Raw genomic sequence first — 19,378 nt, forward strand, 5'->3', positions numbered from 1 at the left:
TTGGAGCCCCCCAAAAATAAAGTCTGACACTGTTTCCACTGTTTCCCCACCCATTTGCCATGAAGTGTTTGGGACCAGATGCCATGATCTTAGTTTTTTGAATGTTGAGTTTTAAGCCAACTTTTTCACTCTCCTCTTTCACTTTCTGTCAAGAGGCTCTTCAGTTCCTCTTTGCTTTCTGCCATAAGGTTTGTGTCATCTGCGTATCTGAGGTTATTGATATTTCTCCCAGCAATCTTGATTCCAGGTTGTGCTTCATCCAGCCCAGCATTTCACATGATGTATTCTGCATATAAGTTAAATAAGCAGGGTGACAATATACAGCCTTGGTGTACTCCTTCCCCAATTTGGAATCAGTCCGTTGTTCCATGTCCAGTTCTAACTGCTGCTTCTTGACCTGCATATAGATTTCTCAGGAGGCAGGTCAGGTGGTCTGGTATTCCCCTCTCTTTAAGAATTTTCCACTGTTTGTTGTGATCCACACAGTCAAGGCTTTGGTGGTCAGTAAAGCAGAAGTAGATGTTTTTCGGGAACTCTCTTGCTCTTTCTATGATCCAGCAGATGTTGACAATTTGATCTCTGGTTCCTCTGCCTTTTCTAAATCCATATTGAACATCTTAAAGTTCTTGGTCACATACTATTGAAGCCTGGCTTGAGCATTACTTTGCTTGTGTGTGAGATGAGTGAAATCGTGTAGTAGTTTGAACATTCTTTGATATTGGCTTTCTTTGGGATTAGAATGAAAACTGACCTTTTCCAGTCCTACGGCCACTGCTGAATTTCCCAAATTCTCTCAAGTGACCTAGTGGTCTCCAAATCTGATTGTGCATCAGAATTATCTGATAGGACAAGCCTACCCCAGACCTTTGGAACTATAGTATTTGGTGTGGAGGGGCTAGATGAAATGGTTTTGGTATATTTTAGCTGTTAGCCAGTTTGGGGATGGAAATCTTGAACCAGCAAGAATGTCAGCACTAGTTTTTATTATCCAAGTCAATGCACGGGTCCTGAGTACTGGTGGAAAGTAGAGCCCAAGTTCAGCATCAGTCAGGAGGCGAAGAGACCTATCTGTTCATGACCCCCTCTGGCTCCATGGCACCCTCTGAATGTCTCTATCATGGCTCTTAACACCAGTGTTGAAATTTTAATCTTAAGCTTATATTTCGTATTTTCACTTGAGATTTGTGAAAGCAGACTTAGTCTCCAGAATTCTTCCTCAAATCCCTACCAACTTTTTATTGCAAGAATATAATAAATGTTGTTAAAATGAGTTGTTGAAACCTTAAGTCAGGTCAAGAGAGGGAGTGTATTAGTGGTAGTCTTTGGTTGCCTGTGACAGATGTGAACTAGCAAAAAGCAAGATAAAGGACTTCAGTATAAGGATATAATATATCACACAAAACTCAACCCAGGTCTCAGGTAGGGACTGGAACAGAAAGCTGAAGTCCATGAAGATTTCCATCTTTGCTGCTTCTTATACATTGGCTTCAGTGATTTCTTTCTGAAAGCTTTCTTTCTCTGCTTCTCTGGTCTTCAAGCTTTACATTTTGCAGTTCTGATCTTTCACTGTTTTAATTCTAATCCCTGGGATAGAGTGACCAGAAATGACTGGCCTAGTTTGGGTGTAATATCCAAACCAGATCCAGTCACTGATTGCCAGGAAACAGCTACAAGGGAGAAACTTGGTGGCTAGAGACCATGCCTGTGGATTAGAGAGGAAATCAGTTCCCAGAGAAATGGTGACTAGACACCCTGAAATGTATTTGTCGCCATGAGGTAGAGGCAGACAAGGCAGTCAGAAAAGGAGAAGCTGACAATATGACAGAACTGAAGTATTTACAGCTATCTCAAACAGAAAACATTCTACTCATTTCCCCCAGAGTAGGAACCCATGCTGGCTTTGCAGGGTATGACCCCAGGAGTCTGTTTTGCTGCAATGAGATAGGGCAGTATGGCTCCCAGGTCCATTATGTACCATGTTGGTGACAGTGGGTACCTTGGCCTCTCTATGTCTGGACTTTTGCATATGTACAATGAGGCTAATAATAGTTTCTAATCTAACTAAAGAATACATTTATTTTTCAAAGTAAGCAAAATAATGCAAGAAAGCACTTATAACAGTGCTTAACATTTAATGATTGAAAACGTGTTAAATATTATTGTTATTGTCACTATAACAACAGATCTTGATATTCTTTATGGAATTTATTACTTTTCATGTGATAAAGTTATGACTTCCAAGTATTTATCTCAAGGTTTGACCCAGACTTCAATTTCTTTAAAAAAATCTTTTTATTAAAGTATATTTGATTTACGATTTTGTGCCAACCTCTGGTGTATAGCAAAGTAACTCAGTTTTACACATATATACATTCTTTTTTAAAATATTCTTTTCCATTATGGTTTATCCCAGGATATTGGATGTAGTTTCCTGGGCTTTACAGTAGGACCTTATTGTTGATCCATTCTAAATGTTATATCTTTTATCCTCCATCATCAAATTCCCAGGTCATTCCTTTCCCTCTCCATAAACTTCAGTTTCTTGATTTAAGTTGAACACTGGACTTTGAGTTAGATGTCCCCATGAGCCGAATCAGCCTCATGCTCTTTTTCTCGTAACAACTTTACAGTTTCTTCCACTTGCTAACGTTCCCAACAGTTTTAATAACATCAACCTTAAACTAAGGTAAAAGACCAGAAGTAACTGAGAATCACAGTTTCTAGGTCTGAAATCTCTTTATTTGGTCTTTTTTTTTTTTGACATTTCTCTTTCACACCCTAAGTCTTACCATTCAAGTGCTTTTTATCTTTGTCATGTAATTCTGACTAAGAATGAATATACATAGGGGCTTACTAAGTGTCAACCACTGTTTTAAGTATTTTTACAAGTATTAATTCATTTAATCCTCATAACATCTTTATGGTGTACTATTGTCATCCCCATTTATAGATATATGGGATGTCCTGTTGGCTCAGACAGTAAAGAATCTGCCTGCAATGCAGGAGACCTGGATTCAATCCCTGGGTTGGGAAGATCCCCTGGAGAAGGGAATGGCTACCCACTTCAGTATTCTTGCCTGGAGAATCCCATGGACAAAAGAGCCTGGAAGGCTATAGTCCATGGGGTCACAAAGAGTTGGACATGACTGAGTGACTAACCCTTTACAGATATGGAAACTGAGACTCAGAGAAGTGATATGATCTGTCTAGGGTCACGGCTAGTAAGTGACAGAGAATAGGCAGACTGACTCCAGAGCCGTTGCTCCTAACCCCTAAGCCGCATGACTGCTCTGTGATGACTGATGACTCTCTCTTTCCATTACTTCTACCACCATTTGGGGTGGGGCTCACATGACTTCACCTCTATTATTGCAATAGGTTCCTAGTTGGTCCCCTTGACTTTGCACTTTGTGATAGCACTTATATACTGCCACTAAATTATTCTTTAATTAAAGCCCTGCTTCTACCATGTCATTCTTTGGTTGAAAATCCTTCTATAATCCAAGATCCATGACTGTCAAAACCCAAACTGGAGCTCAAAGATGTGGGATGTAAATGTGCAGAATTTGTATCAGAAAGAGACCTGTCCAACTAAGTGACAACTTGAAACAACAAAGGTAAACCTATGGTTTATTCTAGAAGCTAAGCCTAGCATTCCCCTATCCTGGGGGATACCCAAAGTGTGTCCTGCGGCCACTGGCCCTTCTCAACTCTGAGCTCTGGGTATTTCCTCAGATAACTTGTCCTTGTGAACAACCAGCATCTGAAAAGTCAGATTAAAATTGCTACCTACCTTCCAAGTTACAAGAAAAACTCACATGAGATTTGGGAATGAAATAACATTTAGAATCAAAATGGTTCTTCTTCATATGAGAAAGATGAAACTACTGGTTTTTTTGCATTAAGTTATAGTTCTAGGCAAAAAAAGAAATACTTCTATGTCTCCTTGTTGGCTTAGGATGTATAAAGTACCTTCTGTTCCTGTTTTTTTAGGCTTTCTGTAGTCTGGTTCCATACTATCTATTTAGCTTTATGTTTTCCTCCTTCTGTTGGATTATCTAGGATCAGGCTGATCTTTTCACCATCCCCATGCATTTGCTGTTTGTTCCTAACTCTATGACTTCATACTTGTCCATCTCAAAATACCGTGACTCTAGGAACTCTTCCCTACTAATCTCAACTGGATGTGACCTTTCCTTCCTTAGAATGCTCCTAATACTTTCCTTGTACCCCCTCTTATGGCATCATATTCTGTCTTGTTTTCTGTGACTTGTGGTCTTTTCTTATTTCTCTCCCTGCTCACCCCTTTGTTAGCCTGTTGAAGAAAGAGACTGTGTTTCATTAAACCCTGTATTCCCTGCAGTGCTTCTTTCAATGTAGAGCACATAATGGGCGATCAATATGTAGTTACTGAATTTAACGGAGTTCTAGTTTCACCCATTCAGAATGTTTCTCTTTTCCCTTTTATTTTGTTCCAATCTTTCAGAAAAATCTCACTTCTTGAATGAAATGCTCTTGACTGCTCTAGTCCTCGATGAAACTTACTTTCTCAGAACTCTTGTAACACTTCAGGCCAATACCATACAATTTAGTACTTTATTATTTTATATAGTCTATTCATTGCTCATGTATTATAATACAAGACCTGATATATAAAGATTTCAAGAAATGTTTGTGGAATGAATCAATATGTCAATCTTGCCCACCAACTATAGGGTCTCCAAGACAGGAAGCATCCTTTATGTATCTCTGTATGCCCTCAGAGCTCTCAACATATAACAGGTGCTTTATGAATACTTGCTGACTGATTGGCTCTTGGATTTCTGTTCCAAGTCTGTCCTCTCCTTCCTGTTGTTCTGCCCTCAGCCTGTGATTACACTGAAGAGGCTTTGGAGTCCTCAGGTCTAATTTCCCCATTGAGTACAGGCTGAGTCAGATTGCTGACACACAGGCCTCTTTTTTCCAGACCCTTTTAAAATTCTGTCTTTAATTCAGGCCTTTTTATAGGGACAAATGCCTAGAGGAAGGGAGCAGGGATCCTTTAGCCAGGGGGGTGAGAATTGCAAAATATAAACTTTTGGCCAGAAATGATTTTACAGAACTTGTTACTGGGTGTACCCAGTACATGTGGGGGAAAAGGCCGTTCTGTGTCTACTTTGTATCGTTTAAAGACAAGGGTAATATATGACAATTCATGTTACAACAGTGAATGACTAGGGCATTTCTTCAGATGGTATGAAGTCTACCAGTAGATCTAAAAAATAACAATCAAAAGCAATAAAAATAACATTTGTATAGTAAAATATAATAATGATTTTTGCATACGATATAGCCAACATGGCAGGGACCAGTAGTGACTGGTATTCCAATTGCTCAAAGGAAAGCTTCATGTACTGAGAGGAAAGGGAGAACTGTGACAAGCAGACATCTCTATTACATTGTGCACCTCACAAGTACACAGCAACACTTGGAAATGGCAGATGGTAGAATGCGTTTTTGCAGACTGGAAGGGCTTCAAGTTTTGCTCTCTTGGCTGTGATCTATGATGTTGCTGCTCAGAACAGTGGGAGATATGTACACAGTGTGCCTAAGAATATGGTGCTTAACAACTCTTCCCAGACTTGCTTCTAGCTGGAGACAGGGAAAATGATTGGCAGCTGTATCCAAGGTATAACTGATGTTTCACTGGACCAAAGAATGAGTTCAACACTGCACTAAGCAGTGGACTGGCTAAGATAGGAATTTTTCTTTATTCATATTTTATGTATATTTATTTGCCATTTCATTGGCTTCCATGCTTAGAAAGTTCTTTATTTTAAATGCAGGTACTCCAAGGGCATATGATCCGCATTTCAGAGGACCCGTTGTCAACAGGTAAGCAGTTCTTTTCTCTGGAATGCATTTGTTAACAAACACAGAAAGCTTATTTATTTATTTTTTATATCATTTTCTGGTCAACAGAGAATTGTGTCTACTATGAGAAGGAAATGACTTATTTTTAGAATAAATGTCCCCTTATTTATACAGGGTAAGTACAGGGAATAAATCTTCCCATGAGTCATGAATATCCTCTCCTATTCAGCAAACTAACTGCCTCAATTTATTAGACTGAAGAGTTTGTGTTTCTCGAGAAGAGAAGCAAAAAACTGCTTTACAGGATTTAACCACTTAGTAGAGAAGCAGACGCATTCCAGTTGTTTTATGCACCTGTTTACTCTGTGATTCGCCACCGCAAATGCAGAGTTGCTATGCCAACTTCTTCCACACAGGGTATTTGTGCCACTCAGCCTTCCAAAGCAGAGAGCTTTCTCAGAGTCATCCATTCACCAATGCCACATGTATGCTTTAGGGTATTTTAAACTGCTTTAGGGAAATATCTGCTTGTCTCAACTGGTGTTTCTCTTGCAAGGTGGCATGGCATTTAAAAAGTATCCAGTAATTCACAGGCTTCTTTTATTATTATTTTCTACCCTCTATTCTCAGGTTTCCTGCTAATCAAAAAGGGATCTTGCAGGGTAGAATGGCTAAAAATGAAGAGAATATTATGCTGTGGGTAGCTTTTTTTTTTTTTTTTTTTTTTGCTTAGCATTGACTTTGATTTCTGGCAGTTGCATGTCATAATAAACTGTAATGTGAAATAATGATCAGTGTCCTTATTTGCACTTGCCAGCATGTATATTAGCATTACTGTTATGTCTCTGTAATACCCTAGCTTTAAACAAAAGTGTATCTAGTTTATTCTAATTCTGTAAAAAGCCAAGTCATTTGTTTGAGTCACTCAAAGATATACCTATGCCCTCTTTAGAGTAAGTCTGAAATCTCTCCCATTCTGTCCATGGTAACACCATGAATACATTTTATTGACCAGTGTACGAACAGCCTCATTTGATATGGAGGTTACTTTTATTGTGCTTGCATTCATTTTATAGTAACTAATTTGTATGAATGGCATCTAGCTTATTGACCTCAAGAGACCTCTAGATATAATCCAGATTCAACAGTAGAAACAAAAACAATGATAATAAGGGAGCTACCAAATTTACACAGATGAAATACAGATTAGAGTTAATGCCTTTTCTAGCCATAGAGAAGAAAGCAGAGCTTGGTCTGACTGGCTGTGGGTGTGGGGAAGGAGGTTAAAATCTGTCTTCAGTTATTTAGAATGTACTGGTAGAACCAGGTGGTCCAGGTAAAGTCTAAAGCACCGTGATGATCACTGTGAGAAAGTAATCTATTTTTACTAAGGGCCTTTTGTGATGTCTTAGCACCAAAACACCTTCAAAGGTAAAATAATCATTGTGTATACCTCCCCTTCCCCCTAATTCTTTAGTCTAAGAATGGAGAGAAGAATTGTAAAACCATGGGGGCTTAACTATAGAAAGACACAGTTTGCTCATTGGTAACTTTGCAGATGCAGAGGTTTATAATGCATTTTCTGAGAAAATAGTTGGGGTGTTTCAAGAGCAAGTAAGAAACCCCACCTTCTTCACATTACCTCTGCAACTAGGCCAGCTTTAATAACATGTTACTTACATAAAGTCGATTTCTTTCTGAGAGATCCCAAGTCTTATCAGATATTCCAGCAGACCTTCACAGCACTGTCTGCTCATCATTCACAATGTTCTGTATACCTCTTCAGTTCACAAGAACATCATTTTGTGCCCAGTGATCAGCCAACTGTAGTTGTTTCCAAGAGAAGTGAAGGAACAATGGTAATTCCATAGAAGAGATTAACTTAGTTTTTCATTTGTGATGCTAAAGGTGAAACTCCAGTACTTTGGCCACCTCATGCGAAGAGTTGACTCATTGGAAAAGACTCTGATGCTGGGAGGGATTGGGGGCAGGAGGAGAAGGGGACGACAGAGGATGAGATGGCTGGATGGCATCACTGACTCGATGGACGTGAGTCTGAGTGAACTCCAGGAGTTGGTGATGGACAGGGAGGCCTGGCGTGCTGCAATTCATGGGGTTGCAAAGAGTTGGACACGACTGAGCGACTGAACTGAACTGAACTGAACTGAGATAAGAGGGACTTCCTGGCTGGCTCAGTGGTAAAGAATCCACCTGCCAATGCAGGAGTTTGATCCTGGGCCAAGAAGATCCCCTGGAGAAGGAAATGGCAACCCACTCTAGTATTCTTGCCTGGAAAATCCCATGGACAGGAGGAGCCTAGTGGGCTACAGTCCAAGGGGTCACAAAGAGTCAAACACGACTTAGTGATGAAATAACATTAACTAAGATAAGAATTGGGCATATATGGAAGCTAATGTCCCATAATGTTGACAACAAACAACAATTCTTGAAGAAATATTTGCATTGGGTCTTAGTTGCAGCACGCAGACTTAGTTGGTTTGCAGTGTGTGGGATCTTAGTTCCCTAACCAGGTATCAAACCTGAGTCCCCTATATTAGAAGGCATATTCTTAACCATTGGACCTCCAGGGAAGTTCCACAAACAGTGTTTTTGATAGTCCCATTTGGAAAGGTAGTTAGCCAGTGCCTGTGCTTTGTCCCCTATATTCAACAGAATTTTAGCATTGGATTGAGGTTGTGAGATTTTTGTAAAAGTTTAAGGGATGTTTAGCAGTATTCTTGGCAGTACCATTAGAGGGCAAAAATGAATGCACATAGAAAACTAAGAAATAAATCTCTTTTACAAGCTGCTACATGAGAAAGTTCTCTTACAATTTTACAACTAAGAAAAATTTTCATTTAATGTTAAGTTGGTATACTTTCTTCTGTTATATAAAGAGAACTGTAATCTACTGTTTCTCCTTTTGTCCTGACTTGTAGAAAGCCCACTGATAATTTAATTTCAGTGCCAGCAACTACATTAGCCTTTGAGTCGAGCATTTCTTTTTAGGATTTTGAATTTCTATTTCTATTTTAATAATGCTGTTGCATCCAGTTTTAAGTCATTTCACTAACTCAGAATATTCATTCTTGAAAGAAGCAGCTTATAGGCAGACAGGTAAATAGAAATGAAAACCTTGAATGTTCCATAATTGACTTTTTCCCTTCTCTATATACAAAGTAGATGAAGGACCTATGGCTGATACTAATCAAATTGATAGGTTTCACAATGCTAAAAATAACTATTATTATAAATGGTACAAAATCTGTCCGGAATGTAATAACCTGTGCTTATTTTTACCTGAGGCACTGGGGAAAGGTTAAATTCACTATCATGAAGGAATTTAAAGAGAGACCGAAGGGGGATTTATTATGAATGTTGTGAAGGGGACTCATTCATATAAAGGACTTGCACTAAATGACCTCTGAGTCTTTTCCAACCTTGAAACTCTGTGACTCTGTGATTCAATATTTTTTATTATTGTAATTAGCATACAACATTATATTAGTTTCAGGTATACAACATGGTGATTTTATATTTTTTATTCATTATGCTAGTTACCATCTGTCACCATGGAAAATTGTTAAAATATTATTGACTCTATTTCCTATGTATATATTATATTCCTGTGACTTATTTATAACTGGATGTTTGTACCTTGTTAATTCCCTTCACCATCTGTCTGTCCTCCCTTGTCTCTCCCCTCTGGTAACTATCAGCTTGTTCTCTGTATTTATGAGTCTGTTTCTGTTTTGTTTGTTCCTTTGTTTTGTTTCTTAGATTCCACATATAAGTGAAATCATATGGTGCTTGTTTTTCTCTAACTTATTTCACTTAGCATAGCACCTTCTATGTCTATAATACTGTTACAAATGGCAAGATTTCACTTTTTTATGGCTAATATTCCATTACACACATACACTACACCACACCACACCACACCACATCTTCTTTATCCATTCATATATTGATGGATACTTAGGTTGCTTCCATATCTTGGCTATTGTAATTAGTACTGCAATGAACATAGGCTGCATATATCTGTTTGAACTAGTATTTCATTTTCCTCAGATAAATATCTTGAAGTGCAATTTCTGAATCATATGGTACTTTTGTTTTTAGTTTTGTTTTCACATTTACTTATTTATTCATTTTTATTTTGGGCTGTGCTGGATCTTTGTTGCTGCACACAGGCTTTCCCTGGCTTCAGCGTGAGGGGGCTATCCTCTAGCTGCGATGTGCAGGCTATCATTGCGGTGGCTTCTCTTTTTGTGGAGCATGGCCTTTAGGAGTTGTGGCGCAGGGGCTCAGTGGTTGCAGCTTGTGGGCTCTAGAGTGTTGGCTCAGTAGTTGTGGCACATGGGCTTAGTTGCCCCATGGCATGTGGGATCTTTCGAGACCAGGGATTGAACCCATGTCCCCTCCATTAGCAGTCAGATACTTAACCACTGGACCATCAGGGAAGCCCTATTTTTAGTTTTTAAAGGAACCTCCGTACTATTTTCCAAAGTGGCTGTACTGATTTATATTTCTACTGATAGTTCACCAGCTTTCCCTTTTCTCATACATCCTTGCCAGTTTTTATTGTTTCCTGCCTTTTTGATAAAGCATTCTGACAGGTGTAAGGTGATATCTCATTGTAGTTTTGATTTGCATTTTCCTGATGATTAGTGATGTTGAGTACCTTTTCAGGTGCTTGTTGACCATCTGACTTTTTTGAGAAAATGTCCATTCAGGTCTTCTACTGATTTTTAAGTGAAGTTGTTTATTTTTTGATGTTGAATAGTATGAGTTATTTATATATTTTGGATATAAACTCCTTATCACATATATTGTTTGCAAATATCTTCTCCAATTTAGTAGGTTGCATTTTCATTTTGTTGGTGGTTTTCTTCACTGTGCAAAAACTCTTTAGTTTTAACTAGTCATATTATTTTTGCTTTTGTTGCCATAGGATATTTGGAGACATATCCAAAAAGATACTGCTAGGACCGGTGTCAAAGAGGTTACTGCTTGTGTTTTCTTCTAGGAGTTTTATGGCTTCATATCTTTCATTTAAATTTTTAATCCATTTGAGTTTACTTTGTTTATGGTGTGAGAAAGTTGTCTAGTTGGATTCTTTTGCAATTAGTTATCTGGTTTTTCCAACACTTTATTGAAGAGACTGTTTCTCTCCACTGTACATTCTTGCATCCTTTATTGTAGGTTAATTGACCACATTAGAGGGGGTTTACTTCTGAGCTCTCTATTCTATTCCATTCATCTGTGTGTCGGCTTTTGTGCCAGTATCATGCTGTTCTAGTGACTATAGCTTTGTAGTATAGTTTGAAATCAGGGACTGTGATACCTCCAGCTTGGTTATTTCTCAAGATTGTTTTGGCTTTTTGTGATCTTTTGTGATTCTATACAAATTTTAGAATTGTTTGTTCTAGTTCTTTGAAAAATGCTATAGGTATTTCAAAAGGGATTGCATGGAATCTATGGATTGCTTTGGGTAATATGGACATTTCAACAATATTAATTCTTACAATCTATGAGCACAGAATGTCTTTCCATTTATTTGTGTCATCTTCAATTTCTTTTATCAATGTCTTATAGTTCTCAGAGTAAAGATATTTTACTTCCTATGTTAAATTTATTCCTAGGTATTTTATTTGTTGATGCAACATTGAGTGGATTGTTTTCTTCATTTCTAATACTTCATTATTAGTGTACAGAAAAGCAACAAATTTCTGTCTATTAAACTTATATCCTGCAACTTTACTGAACTCTTTCATTAGTTTTGAGAGTGTTTTGGTGGAGTCTTAGTGTGTTCTATATGTAGTCATGTTATCTGCAGATAGTAATAGTTTCATTGCTTCCCTTCTAATTTGAATGCCTTTTTTCCCTTTTTTAAAATTTATTTATTTTAAATTGGAAGATAATTGCTTTATAATATTGTGCTGGTTTCTGTCATACATCAACAAAGATCAACCATATGTGTATATATGTCCCCTCCCTTTTGAACCGCCCTCTCACTTCACACCCCATCCTACCCCTCTAGTTTGTTTTTTATTCCTTTTTCTTGTCTGGCTAGACTCCCCAATGCAAGTTAAATGAAAGTTGTGAGATTGGGCATCCTTGTCTTGTTCTTGATCTTAGAAGGAAATCTTCCATGTTTTTACTGTTGAACATAATGTTGGATGTGGATTTGTCATATGTGACTTCTATTATGTTGAGGTATGTTCCTCTATTCACACTTTGTTAAGAGTGTTTGTCATAAATGGATGTTGAATTTTGTCAAATTCTTTTTCCTGTATTAAGATGATCATATGACTTTCATCATTTATTTTGTTAATGTAGTGTCACATTGATTGCAGCTACTGAACCATCCTTCAATTCCTGGAATAAATTCTACTTTAATGTGTTGTTGCATTCAGTTTGCTAAATTTTTTTGAGACTTTTTGCTTGTGTGTTCATAAGGGATAATTGTCTGTAATTTTCTCTATGTCTGTGTGTCTGATTTTGGTTCAGGGTAACATTGGACTCATAGAATAAATTCAAAAGTATTCCCTTTTCTTCAATATTCTGGAATAGTTTAAGAAGAATAGATAACTCTTCTTCAAATGTTTTGTAGAATTCCCCTGTGAAGCCATCTAGTCCTGTGACCTTTGTTTGTTGAGAGTTATTTTTTAAATTACTGATTCAATATCACTACTAGTGATTGGTCTATTCAAATTGTCTATTTATTCTGAAAAGAGAGACTTGGAAATCTTGGCAGATTTTATGTTTCTAGGAATGTGTCCCTTTCTTCTAGGTTATCCACTTAGATGGCATCTGGCAACTGTTTATAGGGCTTCCCTGGTGGCTCAGACAGTAAAGAATATGCCTGTTTATCAGATCAGATCAGTCGCTCAGTCGTGTCTGACTCTTTGCGACCCCATGAATCGCAGCATGCCAGGCCTCCCTGTCCATCACCAACTCCCGGAGTTCACTCAGACTCAGGTCCATTGAGTCAGTGATACCACCCAGCCATCTCATCCTCTGTTATCCCCTTCTCCTCCTGCCCCCAATCCCTCCCAGCATCAGAGTCTTTTCCAATGAGTCAACTCTTCGCATGAGGTGGCCAAAGTACTGGAGTTTCAGCTTTAGCATCATTCCTTCCAAAGAAATCCTAGGGCTGATCTCCTTTAGAATGGACTGATTGGATCTCCTTGCAGTCCAAGGGACTCTCTAGAGCCTTCTCCAACACCACAGTTCAAAAGCATCAATTCTTCGGTGCTCAGCCTTCTTCATGGTATTTTCCTATTGATTTTCTGTATGGATGATCTATCGGTATAAGAAGAACTGTTATTGTATTATTGTGTCTTTCTTTATATTTGTTTATATTTTGCTTTACTTATTCAGGTACTCCTTTGTTGAGTGTATAAATGTTATTATATGTTGTATTCTTTTGTTTTTTTGACCCCTTTATCATTCTGTAATGCCCATTTTGTCTCTAGTTAAAGTCTTTTATAAAAGTCCATTTTGTCTAATATGGGTGTTACTCCCCCAGCTTTCTTTTTGTTTCCATTTGCATGGAATATCTTTTTGTATCCCTTCCCTTTCACTCTCTTTATGTCTTTAGAGCTGAGTTGAGTCCCCTGTAGCAACATATTAGATGAGTCTTTTTCTTAATGCATTAAGTTACCCTATATCTTTTGACTGGATAATTTAGTTCGTTTGCATTTAAAGTAATTATTGGTAGGTGTATACTAATTGCCATTTTGTTAATTGTTTTCTGGTTGTTTTTGTAGTTCTTCTCTGTTATCTTCTTCTCTTGGTTACTTCCCTATGGTTTTATGCATTCTTTTAGTGTTATGTTTGGATTCCTTTCTCTTTATTTTTGTGTATTGTTAAGTTTCTGGTTTAACCATGAGGTTTGAATACATCGACTTGTATACATGGTCATCTATTTTAAGCTGATATTCTCAAGTTTGAAAGCATCTAAAAGCTTTGCATTTTTACCACCCCCCCCATTTTATGTTTTTGACATCATATTTTAAATCTTTTAATTTTGAGTATCAACTCATTGTGGTTGATTGCACTGCTTTTGTCTTTTAACTTTCAGACTAGCTTTTCAAACAGCTGATCTCATACCATTCCTATATATTTGCCTTTACCAGTGAGATTCTTTCTTCATATATTTAAACATTTCTATTGTGAACTTTTCCACTTAAAGGAAATCCTTCAGCATTTCTTGTAAGTTCGGTTTGGTGGTAATGAACTTTATTTTAGCTTGACCTGGATTTATTTCTCTCTTTAATTATTTCTCTCTTTAATTCTGAATTCTTTAACTTTGCCAGATAGAGTATTTGGGACTGTAATTATTTTTTCTTTCATCACTTTACATATATCTTGCCATTCTCTTCTGATCTGTTAAGTTTCTGTTTAAAAATCAGCTAATAGCCTTACAGGGTTTACCTTGTATGGAATTGCTTGTTTTTCTCTTGCTGTCTTTGAAACTCTTTGCTTTCTTAATTATAATATATCTTGGTGTGAATCATTTTGGGTCATCTTATGTGGGACTCTCTATGTTTCCTATACCTAAATGTCTCTTTCTTTCCCTAGAATAGGGAAGTTTTCAGCCATTATGTTTTCAAACAAGTATTCTTCCCCTTTCTCTCTCTTATTTTTCTTGGACCTCTATAATGCAAATGTTAGTATGGTTGATGTTTCTCTATGCTATGCTATGCTAAGTCACTTCAGTCATGTCCGACTCTGTGCAACCCCATAGATGGCAGCCACCAGGCTCCCCCGTCCCTGGGATTCTCCAGGCAAGAACACTGGAGTGGGTTGCCATTTCTTTCTCCAATGCATGAAAGTGAAAAGTGAAAGCAAAGTTGCTCAGTCGTGTCTGACTCTTAGCGACCCCATGGATTGCAGCCTACCAGGCTCCTCCATCCATGGGATTTTCCAAGCAAGAGTACTGGAGTGGGGTGCCATTGCCTTCTCTAGAATATTCTCTAGAAGTTTCTTTAGAAGTCCCTTAAATTCCCTTTATTTAAAACAAAAAAAAACCCTTTCTTCTCTTTGCTTTTCTGATTGGATGATTTCTGCTATTCTCTCTTCCATGTAGCTGATCTTCTCTTTTGTATTATCTAATCTGCTATTGATTCCCTTTTTCAGTTATTGTATTAATCAGCTCTGATTGGTTCTGTCTTGTATTTTCTAAGTCTTCATTGAAGATCTCACTGTATTTCTCCATTTCTCTTTTAAGTATACTGAGCATCCTTATGACTATTTCTTTGTATTCTATGTCAGGTAAGGCATTCTATGTATTCTCTGTTTCATTAAGATTTTCCCTAGGGTTTTATTTTGTTCTTTCACTTAGAAAATATTTCTGTTTTTTCATTTTGTTTGACTCTTGGCATTTGTTTCTATGAATTATGCAAAATAGCTATCTCTCCTAGTCTGAAGGAGTAGCCTTGTATGGGACCATCTACTATGTAGACTGTTTGCACCTGCTAGCTTTGGCAGGCTAACTGGAGCTGGAACAGGTGTGAGTCGGGTGAAATCTCAAGGTACGTTGTGCCAAGTCTGCCTTGGCAGGTTGGCAGGATTTAGGGTGGGCATGAGTTGGAGGCAATCCTGAAGCTGCCTTGGTGGAGCAGCTAGAATAGGAGTAGGCTCTGGCTGGGGGCAGTCCCTGGGTGTGCCATGTTGAGGCCATCTTGGTAGAATGGCTGGAGCTAGGGTGGCTGTGGACCAAGGAGAGTTCTGGAGGTGATTCAAACAATGGCACTTGCCAGTTCCTCTCATACTGGAGAGAGTTCCAGTAGTTCACTGCCAGTTTAGCAAAAGCTCTAAGGTTAGTAAATGGATTTCTTTCCATATAATCTAGGTGCCCTTTAAAGTAGTGTGTTATTGTTTTTATTTTATATTTTTGCTGTGTCTCAGGGTGGATAAGTCTGCACTCAGGTCCCTCAATAATACCTGCCCCTGTTGCAGGTCATGTGGCCAAAGGTAAGGTTTCAGTGTATAGTGTTTCTCTGTCTTTCCTACCAATTTCTATGTGGTCCTTCTATTTGTAGAGCTGTTCAATAACCCCTCAGGATGAGTTGCTTTGTAAATAGGTGCAAATTGAGTGTGTTCATGGGAGGAGATGAGTTCAGGGTCTCTCTACTATATTGTCTTAAACCTCTTCCTGTATTTATGATTCAACTTCTAATGCCAAAGCAGAGAAGGAAGAGCTCAGCTTCTGGGCTTTGTGATATACACATATAGCTCTGTTGATGCTCAACAAAAGCTTTTGTAATTTCTAAAGTGCCATTATTAAGTAGACAACTTCAATTATTGTGGTAACACAATGCTGTCTCCTAAGTTTATACAGTCCTCATGAACTTTTTATTCTTTTTGAAGTAATTGGTGTGTGTCTTGTCACTATTGTTGTTGTTAAGTTGCTAAGTAGTGTCCAACTTCCAACTTCTTTTGTGACCCCCATGGACTGTAGCCCACCAGGCTCCTCTGTCCATGGGATTTCTTAGGAAAGAATACTGGAGTGGGTAGCCATTTCCTTCTTCAGGGGATCTTCCCAACCCAGGGATCGAACCTGCATCTCCTGCATTGGTAGGCAGATTCTTTACCACTGAGCCACTTGGGAAGCCCTCTTGTCACTGTAGAGGGAACTTAAACATCTAGAAGTGGGGTCCATCATCAAGGAAAAATGTGAGGAAAAGTTTACTGAAAAAAGTACACAAAGGTCAATAAAAAATGTAGGTCCCATGTTGTAAAAATGTCTGAAAATGTTTCAAAATCATTTTGACTTGTAAACAGTTTGAAAGAAAAACTATATGTCTTATCACTCCTTTGAAAACTTTTAAGTAGTCTCAAAATGTGGAAGGAAATAAAAACAAATAATTTCCCTGAATGGCTAATTCTTTAGAATGCAAATGTGAATTTAAGATGTGCTTTAACTTGGCATTTATTTGCCTCATTTTTATTGGAGCAAATGGTCTAATATGATCAGTTATTTATCATTGTGACTCTATTCCACAGGAAGATGGGGACTAAGAGACATCTTTAAAATTCATAGCCTATCCCTTTATTCCTCAAGAAGTGAATTTGTTCTTTGCACTTTAAAGACTCACCACCTACAAATTATTCCTAATAATGAAAGTAATCAATCTAAAAGATATTGTTAAAACTTGAAATCACCTTTAAATCAAACGATTTAAAGAAAAGTATTCATTAACTCTGTGCTTGTTGTGTGTCAGGCAATGTACTGGGTGCTAGAAATACAAAGATGAACTGAGCAAAGTTCCTGTTCAACAGAGCTTGCAAATGAGTAGGAAGAGAAGATGATAAAAGGATAAATGTGATGAGTGCAATAACAGAGTTACCGACCCAACGTGGCAAATGAAGAGTGTCTAGTGTGCTAGGAGGAGGGAGAGGTGAATCTGGAAAAACCTAAGAGGAGAGGTGACCCTTGAGCTGGTTCTTAAAGATATTCCAAGAAAAGTTGGCAGTGCACCTCAGTGTACAGAAACCTGAGAAAAACTGTCCTGGAAATGGTTTCGTGTACACCCAGTGTGTGAAGATCAGGATGAGGTGGAGAGAAATGATGCTGAAGAGGTAACAATGAGCAAAATCATCCAGGACTTATGCAACATACCAGTGTGTTTGGTATTTTATTTTATAGACTCAGAAAAGACATTGAAGAATTTTAAGAAATTAACAATGAAATTTGTATTTTCAGAAGCTTTTGTTTAGGAAGCACTAGGAGAACACTGCTCTGTACAAGATCTAGATCCAGTACCAGGGACACAAATCTCCTAGAAATGCTCCTAAACTTCAAAGTTTGTTCTTTTTCTGTTGCCAATGAGTGTCATAGAGTGAGGGGAGAGGAGTGTTATAATCAAAGCAAAGACTGCAATGTAGAAATATGTAAGTGGCAGTGACAGTTGGAGTCTAAACACTCTTGTGATGGTCTCTGGGTGCCCTGTGAGAAAAAAGGGGAGGATGCCGCTGGAATCATCTTCCTCATCGATACCGCTGTCGTTCCCTTACCCTCAGTACCCGACAATGTTTCTAACTCTTCCCCTCCCCCAATGTCTTACATCACTTCCCAGGAGATGAAGTGTATTCTTCACTGACTTGCTAGCTGGTCAGGTCCTCAGCGTGGATATTTTTCTACAGCACCTGGGAAATTACAGCCATTGCTAGAAAGTCTAGAGCAAACCGACCACCTGGTGTCTTTGAGTGCCAGCTGTGTCTTTGGGATTAGTGGTTTGGAGGCTGGGCTGAGCAGGAATGCAATGAATTTCTCAGGCAGCTGGAGGTCAGTGAGCCAGACTTCGTGGCAGAATTTCACCAAGCAGTGGCTGCAACAGCTGGTAAAGAACGTAAGGCATTAAAAATCAAAGAAGATAGCCAGAGATAGTGGAGTCATGGCCACAACTTTACTGAGAGAACTTTGGATGTATCACTTAAAGATCTGGGAATGGTATCCATCTGAGCAAATCCACATCAGCAGTCTGCCTCCTAGTTTGCTTCTTTCTAAGAGATGTCAAACCATCAAGAATTTCAAGACTTCTTTTGCAACTATAACTGAAAGGAATCTACACATTATAACTCAAGTCTACTATTGGTCCATGGGGTGTCAAGTAGAGCCTTTGTGCTCCAGAAATGAGAGAAGGGAGTACATGACCTTACTAAAGGTCATGTTTTTATAATTTAGCTGGATGGCTGATTTCACTGTCATTACCAAGTGTTGGAATAATTATATGATAGCCCCATTACCAGCTTTCCTAGTGATGATTTAGTAAAATTATGGAAAAATGAGGAGACAGAGATGTTTGTTCCTCTACACTGATGTTTGTTTGAATCCAACAATACTTTTTCTAAACTATATGTGAAATCTTTGGAACTGGTAGCAGATGCTCCTATCTTATAAGTGCTCTCTACAACAATATGAAAACAAATTACATTCTTTAAGGTTCAAGGGTTTATTTTTTTCTATTAAAATAAATAATGAATTTTCAGAAAGAAAGAAGACTTCAGTGTAGTGAGGTAAACACAATGTAGCTGTTCAGGTTGCAATGGAAAGTCTAAGGAGAGAGTAAATCATGTGGAAGGGAGTGGCACTGCTTGCCTGATATGGTCATTCTTGAAGAGGACTGAAGGATGTATAAGAGTTTTTTTTTTATGTAGGAAAGGGCAAGGAGTAACCCAGAGATGCATATGGAGGAAGAGACTTTGCATGACTCATGTTAGAGTATTACAAGTATTTATAGTAGTAGGAGGGAGAGTATGGTTGGGAGATAAAATTGCTTAGGTTGCAAGAACCCAGATACTGAAGAGCATTGTATATCTGAAGGCACAGAGTTTGACCTTTATTCTAAAGGGTGTGAGATGAATGGCAAGCTTCTGCTCTTTTTTAAAGATTTTATTTTATATTGGAGTATAGTTGATTAACAATGCTGTGTTAGTTTCAGGTCAGGGGAGTTGCATGATTAGATTTGCTTCAGCTGCCTTTATTTGTCATTTCTTCTTTCTCCCCTTTGTC

At 38.1% G+C, this 19,378-nt stretch overlaps 1 protein-coding gene and 1 pseudogene across 4 annotated transcripts in view; both read left to right on the forward strand.

Annotated features, from left to right (window-relative positions):
* The window catches only part of SLC44A5 (solute carrier family 44 member 5), a 423,585-nt gene that overhangs the window by 244,429 nt on the left and 159,778 nt on the right, over nucleotides 1–19,378 (forward strand). For 3 of the 4 annotated variants that reach the window (XM_025288440.3, XM_044944837.2, XM_044944836.2), the window contains exon 3: nucleotides 5,826–5,874. The exons of the other annotated variant lie outside the window; for it this stretch is intronic. In XM_025288440.3, the coding sequence (XP_025144225.1) occupies nucleotides 5,826–5,874 (49 nt within the window). The remainder of the gene's footprint in view (nucleotides 1–5,825; nucleotides 5,875–19,378) is intronic. 4 annotated transcript variants of the gene reach the window in all.
* LOC123334089 lies at nucleotides 17,833–18,457 on the forward strand (annotated as a pseudogene).

This window comes from Bubalus bubalis, chromosome 6, assembly GCF_019923935.1.
Source record: "Bubalus bubalis isolate 160015118507 breed Murrah chromosome 6, NDDB_SH_1, whole genome shotgun sequence".
NCBI classification, from domain to species: domain Eukaryota; kingdom Metazoa; phylum Chordata; class Mammalia; order Artiodactyla; family Bovidae; genus Bubalus; species Bubalus bubalis.